Raw genomic sequence first — 16,787 nt, 5'->3', positions numbered from 1 at the left:
GGAATTAGTCCTTTCTTCAAGGTGTCCTGGTTTCTTTTGGTGGTTTTTAAAAATCAAAGTCTGGCTACCAAGGGTTCATCCAGTTACTGGGTTCTTAACTGTTTCTAGGCCTTTTCAGTTGACAGAGATGGAATTTTTTCAAAGTAAAATATAATTATGAGTTGATACCTTCTTTTTAAAATCTCTTTTTAGAAGTATGCATTATCTAAAGCAAGAAAATAACCAGATGTCTTTTAAATCTCCCTACAGATCCTAAACTATCTTACTCAACTTTATCAACTTGACCTTTTGTGCTATAGATGGCAGGGAAGACTGTTGTCAGTTAATTTCAAAGAAGTGTAATTCTGTGGATTTTTTTTTCTTATTTATTTGCAGATGGTAGGAGGCTGTTAGGTGTAGCAGAAAAAAATGAGTTGACTATGTAGGTAAGAACTGGTTTTAGAGCCTTTTTTTTTTTTTTAAGATTTTATTTATTTATTTGACAGAGATCACAAGTAGGCAGAGAGGCAGGAGAAAGAGAGGAAGGGAAGCAGGCTCCCCACAAAGCCAAAGGTGGAGGTCAATCCCAGCACCCCGGGACCATGACCCAAGCCAAAGGCAGAGGCCTTAACCCACTGAGCCACAAAGGCGCCCCTGGTTTTAGAGCTTTAAATGAAAAACAAAACAAAAGACAAATTATTTTCTTAAAAACTGGATGTGAATTATATGGGGGGAAAATCCAGTTACCTTCTGAACCTGGGGCATGAGGACTAAGGTTAGCCACCCTAGCTTTGAAAGCCCAGACCAGTTTTTTTTTCCAGGTATTGGCACATGTCATACTTCTGTTCTGGATTATCTAAACAGTACAGTATTTATAACTTTAGCTAAGATGGATTAATTTTAACAAACACCTGGGGTAAGGTGCTCACCAGGAATTTAGAAATAAGGGAAAATGGACTGTCCTCTGCTGGTATACCAGAGGTAAGCCCAGGAAATTAACCTTCAGAAATGCACTTGGTTGCCAGACAGACGTAGTTAGATAATTCAGTAGCGGCTTCCTAAGGAACTTGATGGGATTCTCATATTGCCACCTACAATGAGGTATTTTCTTGGGGACTGCACCGGTGGGATGGCTCTTCCTCCTCCTCAGTGAGACTGCCTTAGCTTTGTGAGATGATTCCTGTACCTCCATTAAAAGAACATGAAACTTGGCCATTTTTGTCTAGTTTATATCAATATCCCATGGTGATTATTAAGCCCTCTATAAGAGTCCAATTATTTTACATTAAGAGTAAAATGGTCACAGTACGCAGGTAGTAACTACATGTCAGGAATTAATAGGTATCTGCATCCATTAACTCACTTTCCTCTTCATAAATATAAGAGATGTAATAGATGCTATTATCTCTTTTACAAATGGGGACAGAAAGGTTCTGCAGCTTGCATACAGACTTATAGCTAGAAAATGGCAGAACCCCAAGACCTATAGCCAAGCAGTCTGTTTCTGGAATGTCTGGACTAAACACTCAGGCTATCTGCTACATACACTGTGATAAGAAGGGATAGCTTTATTGTTTGTTTGTTTGTTTGTTTGTTTGTTTTTGAGATAGCTTTATTGTAAGGAAAGATCTTCAGAAACCAAACTACGGGTAGGAAAGCTGAGCGCTGTTATATGGAGCAAGTGTTTGCCTGACCTGTCTAGGTCCTCTGGTAGTTATTCTGGGCTCCATCTCTTTCAGTTTTGAAAAACACTGCTCATGTTTTCCTAAAAGGTAGCCTTTTAGTTCTGATTACTTCAGCTTTTTGTTTGTATTAGATAGTAGCCTCCTTAAAAATTGCCTCAGAGACAGAAGTAGCTGGCTAAGCATTAGTTTCTGCTCTAAAACCCTGAGGCCTCTCTACCTATCACGTTAGACCATTGAATCAGACTCCGGCCACATATGTCTCGATATTAATCTTTTTATTTTCCACTTAAAAAAAGAAAACCCTTCGGGCGCCTGGGTGGCTCAGTGGGTTAAAGCCTCTGCTTTCGGCTCAGGTCATGATCCCAGGGTTCTGGGATCGAGCCCCACATCGGGCTCTCTGCTCAGCAGGGAGCCTGCTTCCTCCTCTCTGTCTGTCTGCCTCTCTGCCTACTTGTGATCTCTGTCTGTCAAATAAATAAATAAATCTTAAAAAAAAAAAAAAAAGGAAAGAAAACCCTTTATTATGGAAAATTTCGTACTTATACAAAACTAGACAGAATAGTAAAATGAATGCCCGTGTATACAACTCTGCTTCAGTAATTATAAACTGATAGCCAATCTCATTTCATCTCTATCTTCACCACTTCTCATGCTTTTAAAGCAAATCCCAGACTCTGTATCATTTTTGTCAGTAAATAGATTTATTTCTAAAAGATATGGACTTTTTACAAATATAATGATACTCCAATTTTAAAAATGAACTTAATCAAATTCCTTAATCAAATATGCACATACTACTTAAATTTCCAAGATTATCTCATGAAAATTGTTCTATAGATTTGGTTTTTTTTTTTTTTTTGGTTTTTTTTTAAGATTTTATTTATTTGACAGACAGAGATCACAAGTAGGCAGACAGGCAGGCAGTGAGAGAGGAGGAAGTAGGCTCCCTGCTAAGCCTTAATGTGGGGTTTAACTCCAGGACCCAGGGATCATGACCTGAGCTGAAGGCAGAGGCTTAACCCACTGAGCCACCAGGCGCCCCTATAGATTTGTTTAAATCAGGACCCACGTAAGATGCATACATTGTAATTGGTTGGCATATCTCTTAGTTATATTCCTTGTATCTTTTTTAGTCTAGAAGTTTGTCCTCCTTTTTTTTTTTTCCTTTGAAGTTTTTTTTTGTTGAAGAAACTAGATTGTTTCAGACATAATTTAGTCTTAGGTATTCTTTCTCTGTCACTAAATTTTATTCTAAATTTTATTTTTGATGAGGTATTAAAATAAACCAGTAAGCCTTTCTATTAAAAAGTATTTACTTTTCAGAGAGGGGAAGCTAAGCAAAAATTCTTTTTTTCTTTGATAGGTAAATTAGCTCAAATTTCATAGTAGTTTTTCTCATAAATCTGTTAAACATCTTTGCTATAAAATTTGTTTTATTATTTATATGTTTTATGCATATTTATTCTGAAAATATTTATTTATGTTTATTTATGTAGCCCTTGGAGAAGAAGTTTGTCCGAGTTTCAGGAGAAGCAACTATTGGGCATGTAGAAAAATTCCTCAGAAGAAAAATGGGTCTTGATCCAGCTTGTCAGGTAGAGTACATGTGTGTGAAAGGACAGATAAAGTTGTGAGATCACCTTTAGCATATTGAAGAAAGAGCTGTCTCTTGGATTTCATGCCAAGGCTTTTGTTTTAGGATATGTAGATATTGTAAATGTTCATTAAATATTGGTACAGTGATTCTAGCCCCTATTGAATCACATTTGACTGTCTGCTTCTCGCTGCTACTGATAACCACCTGTAAGTGTCAGAGAAAAGCTGAAGATAGGAGCCTCAGTTCCCCTCTTTGGTACTTGCATAACAGATTATCTGTTAGTCATCCACTTCTCTTTAGAGGACATCTTTTTTTTTTTTTTTTTTTTTAAGATTTTATTTATTTATTTATTTTTTAAAGATTTTATTCATTTATTTGACAGACAGAGATTACAAGCAGGCAGAGAGGCAGGCAGACAGAGAGGAGGAAGCAGGGTCCCCGCTAAGCAGAGAGCCCAATGTGGGGCTCGATCCCAGGACCCTAGGATCATGACCTGAGCTGAAAGCAGAGGCTTTAACCCACTGAGCCACCCAGGTGCCCCAGATTTTATTTATTTATTTATTTGACAGACAGAGATCACAAGTAGGCAGAGAAAGGGGGAGGAAGCAGGCTCCCTGCTGAGCAGAGAGCCTGATGCTGGGCTCAATCCGAGGACGCTGGGATCATGACCCGAGCCCAAGGCAGAGGGCCAATCCACTGAGCCGCCCAGGTGCTCCATCTTTAGAGGACATCTTTACAGCAAACTGGCTCCAAGACACCTAGAAAAGTGAAATAGCTGTCTAATATGAGCCCTATTTGGTTTTTGAGCAATGGAAAATAAGCTCCGCACCCACCCAAAAAGAAAAAAAAAAAGAAAGAAAAGAAAATAACCTCCCATTCTGGCTATGTAATTTGTTCTTGTTATAAGGTGGGAACTCAAACCTCATGTATTGTTGAACATAACATAGAATGAGGGCCAATAACAATGCACATAGTTTTCCTTTTTTTTTTTAAGATTTTATTTATTTATTTGTCAGAGGGAGAGAGCAAGCACAGGCAGACAAAGTGGCAGGCAGAGGCAGAGGGAGAAGCAGGTTCCCCGACGAGCAAGGAGCCCGACTCGGGACTCGATCCCAGGATGCCGGGCTCATGACCTGAGCCGATGGCAGCCGCTTAACCAACTGAGCCACCCAGGTGTCCCTAGTTTTCCTTTTATTTATTTATTTTTTAAAAAAATTTATTTCTTTATTTGACAGAAAGAGATCACAAGTAGACAGAGAGGCAGACAGAGAAAGGTGGGGAAGCAGGCTCTGGCTGCGCAGAGAGCCTGATGGGGGCCTCGATCCCAGGATACTGAGATCATGACCTGAGCTGAAGGCAGAGGCTTAACCCATTGAGCCACCCAGGCGCCCCCCTTTTTTATTACTTAAATTTTAAAGGGGTTTTTCTTAGTATCCATTATGTGTAAAATTTCATAAAATAATTTTTATTTAAAACCCCTATTTGCTGTTAATTCACCTAACATATTTTAAAATTGGCTGAAATTTTGATAGTGTTTTTAGTACTGGTATTTGTAGGTACGAAATAAATGTCTAATCCAGAGAAATATGACTTCTCTTACTGAGTTTGACATAATGCTGACAGTATCTCCTGGCAACTAAAAACTGGAATGACTTATCTGTGACTTTGTAGCCGTAACTTGCTTGATTATTCCTCATCTTTTAGACAGAGATAGGTAGCTGCTTAGAGACAGTGAGTGATCCCATAATAGTCTATTATTTCTAAAAACAGAAGTCAGAAGACTTGCACCTGATTATATAGAATATCTAAGAAGAACCACTCAAGAGGGCTTAATTAGGATATAGATGATTTCTTCTATGGCTAGATACTGATCGGTACACAATTAGCATTTAGAAAAGTTTTACATTGGTGTTTTAAGATATGCAGTTGCAGGACACCTGAGTGACTTAGTTAAGTGTCTGACTCTGATTTTGTCTCAGGTCACAATCTCAGGCTGTGGGATGAGCTCAGTGCTGGGCATGGAGCCTGCTCTGTGGGCTCATTGCTGGGCTCTGTGCTGGGCGTGGAACCTGCTTAAGATTCTCCTTTGAGGAGCCTGGGTGGCTCAATTGGTTAAGCATATGCCTTCAGCTCAGATCATGATCCCAGGGTCCTGGGATTGAGTTGTGCCCTGGGCTCCCTGCTCAGCAGGGAGCTACTTCTCCCTCTACCTGCCACTCCCCCTGCTTGTGCTCTCCCTCTATCTGCCAAATTAAAAAAATGAATAAATAAAATACTTTAAAAAGAAAAAAAAAATTCTCTCTCCCTCTCCTGCCCCTCCCCTTCACCCCCTCTAAATTGCCAAATTGGCTTTACTATGTAAAAATGTGGGGGTTTTTTTCCATGTCATAGAATTCAAGGCTTTTAGCATTTTGAGATAAAGTTATATGAAATCTGTTTCAACATTTAATTTTTTCTGTCAGTTCTTGGCTCTCTAGGTAAATATTTCTTTCCTATTCAGGTAATCTATTAGCTGATAACATTCATAATTTACTGTTTCACCAAAATGTTGAAATAATGGAACAGAGAATTATCAGATATGCAGATATTGTGAATAAAGTTGTTTAGTCCTTCCAAATCCAAGAGAGAATAAACAAGAGTTGAACTTCTAATATGAGCAGAACATTGAACTAGTTAGCCGTTAATCAAAATAAAATGCTCAGCCAACCCAGTCACTTGAGCCTGCTGTGCTGACCTTCTTTATTATTCCCAAGTAGGAAATGTGTGCTTTGTTTACAGATATGTGACATTCACTTATGGTTATTCACCAGTGGGTATGGATGGGACTATACAACTGTTAAATGCTAAACTACCTTTAAAGTTATTTGTGGCACATCAGAATTAAAAAGGAAGATAATTCTGAAAAATAATAAAATACAGATCATGTATTCTTAAGAGATTTAAGTTAGTTCAAAATTACAAATCAGTTATTGTCTGAATAGATTGCATCACTTAGAGATCTCAGTGCCTCTGGATTAACTGTGGTTGAGGTAGTGGTGTTTTGAACTCATTTATGTCTTTTTTTTTTTAAGATTTTTTTATCTACTTGACAGGGAGAGACACAGCTAGAGAGGGAACACAAGCAGGGAGAGTGGGAGAGGGAGAAGCAGGCTTCCCGCTGAGCAGGAGAGCCCAGTGCAGGGCTCGATCCCAAGACCCTGAGACCATGACCTGAGCCAAAGGCAGAGGCTTAACCCACTGAGCCATCCAGGCGCCCTTATTTTTATTTTGTTTTATAATTATTCTTGTGTTCCTTTGTACATTGTTTGGTCTTAGATCTTACTTTGCTTTTATGAAATGAGACTTAGAGAATAAACATCATATTGATCACTAAAAATTCTTTATATAAAGGAAGTGATACTAGATTTTGTTTTTAATTCTGCCATAATTAATTATATCTTAAAAGATAGGTTATTATTATTATTACTTATTTACTATATGACTTTAGCCTTGCTATTAAATTGTTTCCAAATCAATTTTTGAACAGACTGTAATGTATCATATGGTGTATCCCTGCCATTTACTTATTACCTATTGATATTAAATTGAGCATCAATGTACTTGGCCGTAAGAGTACAAAGATGAGACAGAAAATTGATGCCACCTAGGGGTTCGGTTGTGTGGGAAAGATGTACAGTACAACAACTGAAAGACAGTAGGATATGGTGAGTGCAACAAGAGCACAACAAGAGGGAACGATTTAACTCTGGAGGAGTCAAAGAATGGACTTGAAGGGTACATAGGAATTTACTAGACAACGAAAAAAGAACTTTCTATAAAAGAAAAGAACAAGTGTGGTACTAGCTTATTCAGTGAAAAATCCTATTCTGAAACCTGTAGTGTGATCTTGCTTATAAAAACAAAACAAAAAACAAACGAACAAAAAACAGGTTTTAAAAATAAATAAATAAAAAGATACAGGTTTTTCTTGCCTTAAGACTACCCTCACATTCTGATTTCTGCTCTGAGATTCAGAAATATTATAGTTATCCTTTCTGAGAGTTGATATGCCTGAGGGTAGAAAGATTGTACAGGAAAAGAGTTAATAAAGCCAGCTTGAAGCTGCTGTCTATAGAAGGACCTGCTTACACATTAGCCCTTGCCTGGCATCTAGGAACTTGGCCTGCAAAAAGTTCACTACAATAACAGGGAAAGTGCCCTAACTGATAAGGGTGTTACTCTGTGCCTAGACTGTATAAACAGTGGTCTGTGATGAATACCAGCTTTCCTTTGGGGAGTCTGGTTGCTAGGCAGAGAATGCCAACATGAACAGCTCTCAGTAAAAATCTATACTCCAAGCTTCAAATGGGCTTCCCTGGGTAGAAACGTTGTACAAGTTGCTTGCATTTCTAGTGCTGGAGGAGTGCTGTGGGTGTATCTTTTCCTAAACTGAGGTGACAGTAGGGTGTGCATAGCAAGCCTGTGCATGAATGTACCCAGACTCCACCTACATCATTCACCCTTACTGATCTGGCCATGTACCCTTGCTGTGTTTCATGAGTCCATCTAGCAGATTACCAAAAATGTGGATCATGTTTGTGGGTACTTCAGAGATCCAACTGTTTGAGAGTGGTAATTTATGAAATATTTACAGTCAGGTGACTTTTAAAAATCAGTATGTAAAAAAAAATATCAGGGGCGCCTGGGTGGCTCAGTGGGTTAAGCCGCTGCCTTCGGCTTGGGTCATGATCTCGGGGTCCTGGGATCGAGTCCCGCATCGGGCTCTCTGCTCGGCAGGGAGCCTGCTTCCCCCTCTCTCTCTGCCTGCCTCTCTGCCTACTTGTGATCTCTCTCTGTCAAATAAATAAATAAAATCTTTAAAAAAAAAATCAGTATGTAAAATTGGAATCAATTTAAATGTTTATCTAGGGAATGGGTACATAAAATATGATATATTCATACAGTGTAACACTATGTGGCTATTTTTTTTTAAATTTTATTTATTTATTTGAGAGAGAAAGAGAGCACAAGCCAGGAGGAGAGGCAGAGGGAGAAGCAGACTCCCCACTGAGCAGGCAGCCCAATACAGGACTCGATCCCAGAACCCTGGGATCATGACTTGAGCCAAAGGCAGGTGCTTAACCAACTGAGCCACCCAGGTGCCCCCACTGTGTAGGTATTAAAGAGAGAGCTAACTGTATACTTCAGAGATATCCATGGCATATGAAGGGTTTTTGTTTTGTTTTTTAAATAAGTTGTAGAACAATCTGTGTGGTATAATCCCATTAAAAAAAGAAAAAAAAACCCACATGGTCACATAGATCTAGGGCTGTGCACATCAAAATGTTAGTAACTGGCCAACTTCTGGGCGTTAAGATTAAGTTGAAAAATATAGTAACCAAACCATTAATGTGGTTTGACCATATGGTGAAGCTCACGAAGAGTGATGGCCCCTGGGTTGCTGAATACTAAATCAGAACATGGCGATCGTTTCCAAGTTCTTTAATTTTTCGTGGACCTAAGTTCTGTGCTCAAGCTACACTATCACTACTTTTAAGTCATTTTTCAAACAAGTATTGCTCAGCCAATTTTGAAACTACTGAGTGTGAAACACAAAAGTTGATACTAACTGGTGTTTATGCATTATGATATATAGCTTGGGTGTTGACAGACTATAACCCGTGGGTCAAATGTAGCCTGCCATCTGTTTTTATAAATAAAATTTCACTGAACACAGCCCAAATAAGCTGTTGTCTTGCTGTATAGTGGCAGATCAAGTAGATATGACAGAGATCCTACAGCCTACAGAGCCAAAATATTTATTTCCTAGCCTTTTATAGAAAAAGTTCACCAACCCCTGACACGCACGTAGGCTTTAGAGAAGAATAGACCGGAGACAGACCTGGGTTTAGATCCGGACTTTCCTACTTGCTAGCTTTGTGACCTTAGGGAAGTTAAATGTCTTCACCTCTTAGTATTCCTGTCTGTAAAATGGGAATTATAATACCTAGCTCATAAGAATGAAGATTAAATGAGATCACATGTCAGGTTATGTGGTATAATATACGGTATACATAGTGGCTTCTCAGTGAAATGCAACTACTTTCACTGCTCTTGCCATCCATGCTTAAGGTTTTAGGAAGATTAACGTGTTGGCAGTATGTGCGATTTTTAGAGTAAACAGAATTTGAAAGTAGGAAATCTGGTTAGGAGGTGGTGTGGTTTCTGCTTTAAGCCTCGGGGCAGCAGCTGAAAGGATAATATGAACTCTAAGAGGTATTGGAGGGTGGGGAGCCATAAGGACTTGGTGACTGATCGCATGTAAGAAGAAAGGGAAAGAAGAAATAAAAGGCAGAGGTGATAATCTATTCAGGGTTAGAGGACAAGGAGAAATGTCATGTCATAAACTAAACAGGGGTATTATGAGATGCAGCCAGTGAAGGGATCTATACTAATAAGACATTGAGGACCTGACGCCATTTTAAGGCAATAGCAGGACAAAGAAAGACTGAAAATTGCATTTTTGCCTTAGGAAGTAAGTATACTAGAATCTTTCTAATATATAGCATATAACTATACAACAACATTATTTCTAGAACATCCAGTGTAAAAATAGATTTATCTCAGAGCTTTGATATTACTAAAGGACTAAAACAATCCTAAGATATTGCATCCATAAAATAGATCCCTCAGTGTATACTTAATGTTAAGGTTAGACTCTCCATTGTTGGAAAATTAGATATTCCTTATAAGGGAATTATTCAAATAACTAGAGATTTTCTTTTTAAGTATTGTATACCTATTTAATCATTTTATCATAGAACTTTAAAAAAATGTATCTTCCTGTGCCACCTTTATGCTGAATATATCAAATGTGATTTTACTTGTTCTCAGAGTCAAGGAAATCATTTTGAGTATCTGCTGTACTGTGCTATTGTCCTGCAATGTCTCCTAATGCTCCTTCCATTTTATTTTTGTAGCAAGTTTCTAAAATCTGTCTTGAGAGTGTTTTATCAGTCTAAAATAAAATAGCAAAATCTAGTCTGGAAATAATTACATTGGTTTTTCTTAATTTTTTCATGCAGTTTTTTGAAGCAGTAAAGCAATTTGATACTCTTATTTGCCCATAGGTAGATATCATCTGTGGTGATCACTTGTTGGAGCAGTATCAGACTCTAAGGGAAATTCGACGTGCAATTGGTGATGCAGCTATGCAGGTAGCCCTTCCACTTTATCATGCCTATGCCCGCAGAGAAGCTATTCAATGAAAAATATGTTATCAGCATTGCTCGGACTATAAATAGTAAAGCTAATATTTATCAAATGCTTCCTGTGTGTCAGGCACTTTTCTAAACAATTTATATGGTTTAGCTCTTTTGTTCCTCCTATTTCTACCTTTTTTCGTGGGCATGTTTTTATCTCTCTTTGGTGTTCATCTAGGAGTGGAATCACTGGGTTGTATGGTAACTCTGTGTTTAACCTTTCAAGGAACTGTTAAGACTGTTTCCAAGCAACGTCACCATTTTATAATCCCACCAGCAGCGTATATGGGTTCCAGTTTCCCTCAATCCTTGCCAGCACTTACTACCTATTTTTTTTATTACAGCCATCCTGTTGGGTGTGCAGTGATGTCTCATTGTAGTTTTGATTTCATTCCCTGGTGACTAATCATGTTGAGGATCTTTTCATTGTTTATTGGCCATTTTTCTATCTTCTTTAAGAGAAATTTCTATTTAGATCCTTTGTCCATTTTTAAAAACTGGGGTTTTTGTCTTTTTATATCGAGCTTTAAGAGTTCTTCATATGTCCTAAATACTAGTCCATCACTATCAGATATGATTTGTAAAACTTTTCTCCCATTCAGTGGGTAGTCCTTTCATTTCCATTGTGGTGACCTTTGAAACACGAAAGTTTTTATTTTTTTAAACACAAAAGTTTTAAATTAGAATGAAGTCCATTTTATCTATTTTTCCTTTCGTTTCTTCTGTGTTTGTTGTCATATCTAAAAACCATTGCCTAACCCAAAATCATAAATATTTGCAGCTATGTTTACCATAGATTAATTTTTTTTATTCTAGAATGTCATATAAGTGGAATCCTAGAACATGAACTCTTTTGTGTCTGGCATCTTTCACTCACCATACATTTTTTTTTTTTTAAGATTTTATTTATTTATTTGACAGAGACAGAGAGAGAAGGAATCCAAGCAGGGGTAGTGGGAGAGGGAGAAGCAAGCCTACCGCCAAGCAGGGAGCCCGATGCAGGGCTTGATCCCAGGACCCCAGGATCATGACCCGAGCTGAAGGCAGACGCCTAACGACTGAGCCACCCAGGCACCCCTCATTCACCATGCATTTTGAAACTTATCCTGTGTGGTTGCATGTAGCTATCATACTACATGCTACTTGTTCCTTTTTATTGTTGCAAAGTATTTCAGTGTATAATATGCCATATTTTATTATTTTCCTATTCATGGACATGTGGGCTATTTCCAGCTTTGGGCTAATACAAAGGAAGTAGCTATAAACAGTCTTATACAAGTATATAATTTTTTTCTTTTCTTCCTCCTTGTCATTTTTTTTTTTTTTTAATAAACATATATTTTTATCCCCAGGGGTACAGGTCTGTGAATCGCCAGGTTTACACACTTCACAGCACTCTCTTGTCGTCTTTTTTAACTATTTTTTTAAAGAATATATGCTTTCACTTATTTTGAACAAATAATTAGAAGTGAAATTACTGGATCATAGGAAAGGTGTATGTTTTTTTGTTTTTTGTTTTTTTTGTTTTTTATTTAATATTTCATTTATTTATTTGTCAGAGAGAGGGAGAAAGAGAGAGCACACAAGCAGGCAGAGGGGCTGGCAGAGGCAGAGAGAGAAGCAGGCTCCCCGCCAAGCAAGGAGCCCATGTGGGACTTGATCCCAGGACTCTGGGATCATGACCCGAGCCAAAGGCAGTGGCTTAACCCACTGAGCCACCCAGGCGTCCCTGAAAGGTGTATGTTTTGTTTACAAGGAAACAACTGTTGTTTTTTTTAAGATTTTATTTATTTATTTGACAGACAGTGATCACAAGTAGGCAGAGAGGCAGGCAGAGAGAGAGGGGGAGGCAGGCTCCCTACTGAGCAGAGAGCCTGATGTGGGGCTCAATCCCAGGACCCAGAGATCATGACCTGAGCCAAAGGCAGAGGCTTAACCCACTGAGCCACCCAGGTGCCCCCTTTTTTATGTTTTGTTGTTATTGTTTTAAGATTTATTTATTTATTTATTTGACAGAGAGAGATTACAAATAAGCAGAGAGGCAGGCAGAGAGAGAGAGGAGGAAGTAGGCTGCCCACTGAGCAGAGAGCCCAATGCAGGGTTCGATCCCAGAACCCTGGGATTGTGACCTGAGCCGAAGGCAGAGGCCCCAACCGACTGAGCCACCCAGGTGCCCCACTTTTTTTAATGTTTTTTAAAATGTTTTATTTATTTATTTGACAGGAGAGAGAGAGAGAGAGAGAGTGCATTTGCACACGTAGGGGGAGTGGCCGTGGAAGAAGCAGGCTCCGCCTGATTCAGGGCTCAATCCCAGGACCTAGGATCATGACTTGAGATGAAGGCAGACACCTAACCAACTGAGCCACTCAGGCGTCCCTATTATATTTCAGTTTTTAAAGATTTTATTTATTTATTTATTTATTGAGAAAGTGTGTGTGTGCAAGGGGGGAGGGAGAGAGGGCACCTCAAGCAGACTGTGCTGGCACAGAGCCTGATGCAGGGCTCGATCTCACAACCCTGAGATCACGTCCTGAGCTGAAATCAAAGGGGGGACACTTAACCAACTGAGCCACCCAGACATCCGGAAAATTTTTATCATTTTAAAAAGAGATTTGAAACAAGGCAAAGTGTTAATACTCAATAAAACTGAGTACTGGTTACAAAGGTGTTACATTAATCTTTGTACTTTGAAAGTTTTTAAACTTTCAGAGAAGTCAGGAATAGTACAGTGAACATCCATCTGTGCTTTACCCAGATTTACCTGTTTTAACAGTTAGGATTCAATCTGGGATACAGAGCCAGTATGAATGGGATAAGGGATTATATCTTAAAACATTCATGGGGGCTGGTGAAGAAGTGTGTGAAAAGATAACTGCCTATGCATTAGTAGTCATTGTATATCAAGAGGGCAGCAGTTCGTAGAAAAGATAGACAGAAAGTGGGGAATAGTGAGAATAAATTGGAGCCTGGAAGGAGAAATGGGCATGTGTGTCTCATCATTTCCATCTTCAGTGATATGTGGGATCTGAAGACAAAGCTGGTGGTTTGGGCCCAAAATTCAGAGAGGCTGAAGCTGGAGCTCTTGTGGGAGCAAGAGGAGTTAGCTGCAGGCGTGGCTACTGCCCTCTACCTACAATTCGAGCCAGTGTACCCCCAATGCTGTGTGTAAGCTGGACGGGCATCTGGTCACCCTGTGTTGACCTGAACGTAATGGCTTCTGCCTCCTTCCACTCTGCAAGTCTTGTACAAATCTCTGCTGGCTAACTCAAAAGGGAAGGGAATTCTGGGACATATAGTTCCAGTTTGGCTAAATTGGCGTACCAAAATGCAAAAGAACCAGCTAAAATGAAAAAAAGACTCAGAGTTAAGTCAGTGTAGATGTGGAGTGACTAGAATTTATATACGTTGGTAGTGGGACTGTGAACTGACCTCATCACTTTCGAATTCTGCTGGTAATATCTACTACAGCCCACTCCCCCAGCAATTTGATTCCTGAGTATAGATCTAATAGAAATGAATATAGGGTTGCCAGGGTGGCTCTGTGGGTTAAGCCTCTGCGTTTGGCTCAGGTCATGATCTCTGGATACTGGGATCAAGCCCCACATCAGGCTCTCTGCTCAGCAGGGAGCCTGCTTCCCCCCTCTCTGCCTGCCTCTCTGCCTACTTGTGATCTCTGTCAAATACGTAAATAAAAATTTTTCTAAAAAAAAATGAATATTATGTCTACCACAAGACATGTACAAGATACTTTATAATACCTTTATTTGTGATAGCCACAAACTAGGAGCAACCCAAATGTGCAACAAAGAATGAGTAAAAAATTGTGGCATATACACGCAATTGAATACAGCTATCATATGCAGCAACAGGGAGGAATTGTACAGACTTAACAGTGAGCGAAAGAATATACAGTTGGTAATTATTATTCATGGATTCCATATTTGTAAGTTTGCTTACTTATTAATGTTTTATTGTAACCCCCAAATTAATACTAATAGCCATTTCATGGCCACTCACTAAGTTTTTCATAACTTTTTTTAATGGTATTTGGATTTTTTAAAGAAATCGCAAGTCTTATAATTTTGCTAATAAAATTTATATGTAATTGAGTATTGGAAAGATGCTCCAAGGCTGATTGTTCTATGTTGCAATATTACAGGTTATAATTATCCTTCCGTTATATAGGTATACTATAGGTGTGGAAAGTTTGTCAGAGTAGCAAAAGTAATTGGCAATACAATGATTAGGGACCATTAGTTTTTCAAACGGCTATCATTATTAACTTGAATTTTATGTGTGATTTACAAAGAAGGAAGAGGACTTAGTCACCTTTCTGTTTCTTTGAAAAAGTAACTGGCTTTTCCTTGAGCAACAGTTCTCTTATTTCCAAAAAGAAGATGAAGATGTATGAAATGTAATTATTTTTGCAATACAGCCAGCTTAGTGATGGAACGAAATGGTGTTAGGAATCAGTGGGGAAAAAAGTCTTGAAGTGGTTTGGATTGGAAAGTGAGAAGAAAAAAGGAAATCCATTAATCAGCCTGCCAGGGTTGTTGAGGAACAATACATATATGATATAGAATCTCAGAAAAAGACAGTAACATTTCTCAAGCCCTTACTCAAAGCTACTGTATTCTAGGTGCAAAAGAGCATGTGTTACATACTGAAAAATCATTAAAAAGGCACACTGACAGGGAATGTTTGGTGATGAGGTGAATATGAATGAGCAGGTTTATTTATCTTGAACCCTTTATTTTTTTTAAACCAAAGAATTTCACATTAGTGTTGGGCTATGAAAAATAAGCCATATCTGACTTAATCATTTACAGACCTGGTTTTCAACTAACTGCAAAACACTTTTTTTTTTCTTTTCAGGATGGTCTGCTGGTCCTTCATTATGGTCTTGTAGTTTCTCCCTTAAAAATTACTTGAAGATTCTAGCAGCATTAGGAGGAGGGAAACAAAATAAGGAGGCTTCTGCAGGATTGCATTTCACCAAAGATTTCCACAGAACATGTAATTGCGACCACTTTGTGCTGTTGGAGACATAACTTACTTATTTTCAGCACCAAGGTTCATAGCATTTATAAGTACAATTTGGAATGACAGAATGCATCTGTTTTACTAGAGACTATATAAAAAAGCATCCATAGCTCAGGGGGAAATTTTCAAAGCATTAAATTTTTAAATTCCTTGTGATTTCAAATACTTTGATGTTGATTTTGCTTCCTAATCTTTGAGGTAAATCGGTTACTGTTTTCTTCTTTGTTGAGCCATATTCCTTTCAAGTTGGTGGTTAGGATTCTGCCCTCTGGAATGGTATCGGTTGGATGGATGGACGGTCATCCTTTTGTACTGAAGACTCAAAGCCAGTCTTTGCTGAACTACAGAGTTTACCTCTCAGACAAAGACCAAAACTGTTGACCCCTTTTGTATGTTACCATCATATTTTGAACTTGTATCTTTCATTTACCAGCAATACTACTACAGAGATGATATTTACTTCTAAAAGGGATGAATTATCATTCTGTGTGAAGAGACTATCTCCTGCAAGGTTTATTACCATAAGCCTTCAGTGTGCTAGAGACTTCTTTAACAGATCTTACAACAAGGGGTGCCTCTTTGAAACATTATTTTTATTCTTTGAATGTTAACTTGATTAACATTCATTTTATTTGAGTACATAGTTTGGTTGTCAATACCTTGTAATGCCACTGCTTCTGAAAGTAATAAACTTGAGTGAATTTGCAAGTTTACAGAATACTTATTCATTGTTTCCTCAGTCAATTTAATGTTCATTTTCCCATTACTTTGTCACTGGGATAAAAAATACGGGTGCTTGAGAGTTCACTCACATGCAAAGATTTCAGTTTGAAATGTTATTTTGCCTAAAACTAGCATTGTGATGCTTTCTAAAAAATATATTTTATAGACCCTATTTCACTATAAAATTTCCAAGTCTGCACAGAAACAATTACAAATGAATAAGGTTTGGCAATTGTTTTGTAAAGAATTTGTGAATTGTATATAAATCTCTTCTAACATTTAATAAAAATTTTTAATAAAAATTTATTTTAACCTATTCTGAAATGTTTATATTTATTGTGGATTGAAGGAAAAATAACCAAAATTCTTTAAGAGGTGAGGCATCCAAATTAAAGTTAAACTGCCATCAAACAGATATTTTATAAACATCTTCACTGATTTTACCAGGTGCTATTCCCTGAGAGTGGACAGAATAGCAACCATGGAGTTCATTGCCTCTTAAATGTTTCTTGCCCAAAT

General features: G+C 38.2%; 1 protein-coding gene across 1 annotated transcript in view; it reads left to right on the top strand.

Moving 5' to 3' along the window:
- Window positions 1-16,584, top strand: part of PCGF6 (polycomb group ring finger 6) — a 30,844-nt gene extending 14,260 nt beyond the window's left edge. The window contains exons 8-10 of the mRNA XM_082722498.1: window positions 3,161-3,259; window positions 10,371-10,457; window positions 15,378-16,584. Coding sequence (XP_082578624.1) covers window positions 3,161-3,259; window positions 10,371-10,457; window positions 15,378-15,434 — 243 coding nt within the window. The 3' untranslated portion in view covers window positions 15,435-16,584. The remainder of the gene's footprint in view (window positions 1-3,160; window positions 3,260-10,370; window positions 10,458-15,377) is intronic.
- Window positions 16,585-16,787: the final 203 nt, after the last annotated feature.

Source organism: Mustela nivalis, assembly GCF_964662115.1.
Source record: "Mustela nivalis genome assembly, chromosome: 2".
NCBI lineage: Eukaryota > Metazoa > Chordata > Mammalia > Carnivora > Mustelidae > Mustela > Mustela nivalis.
This window is presented reverse-complemented; position numbering and strand designations above follow the sequence as displayed.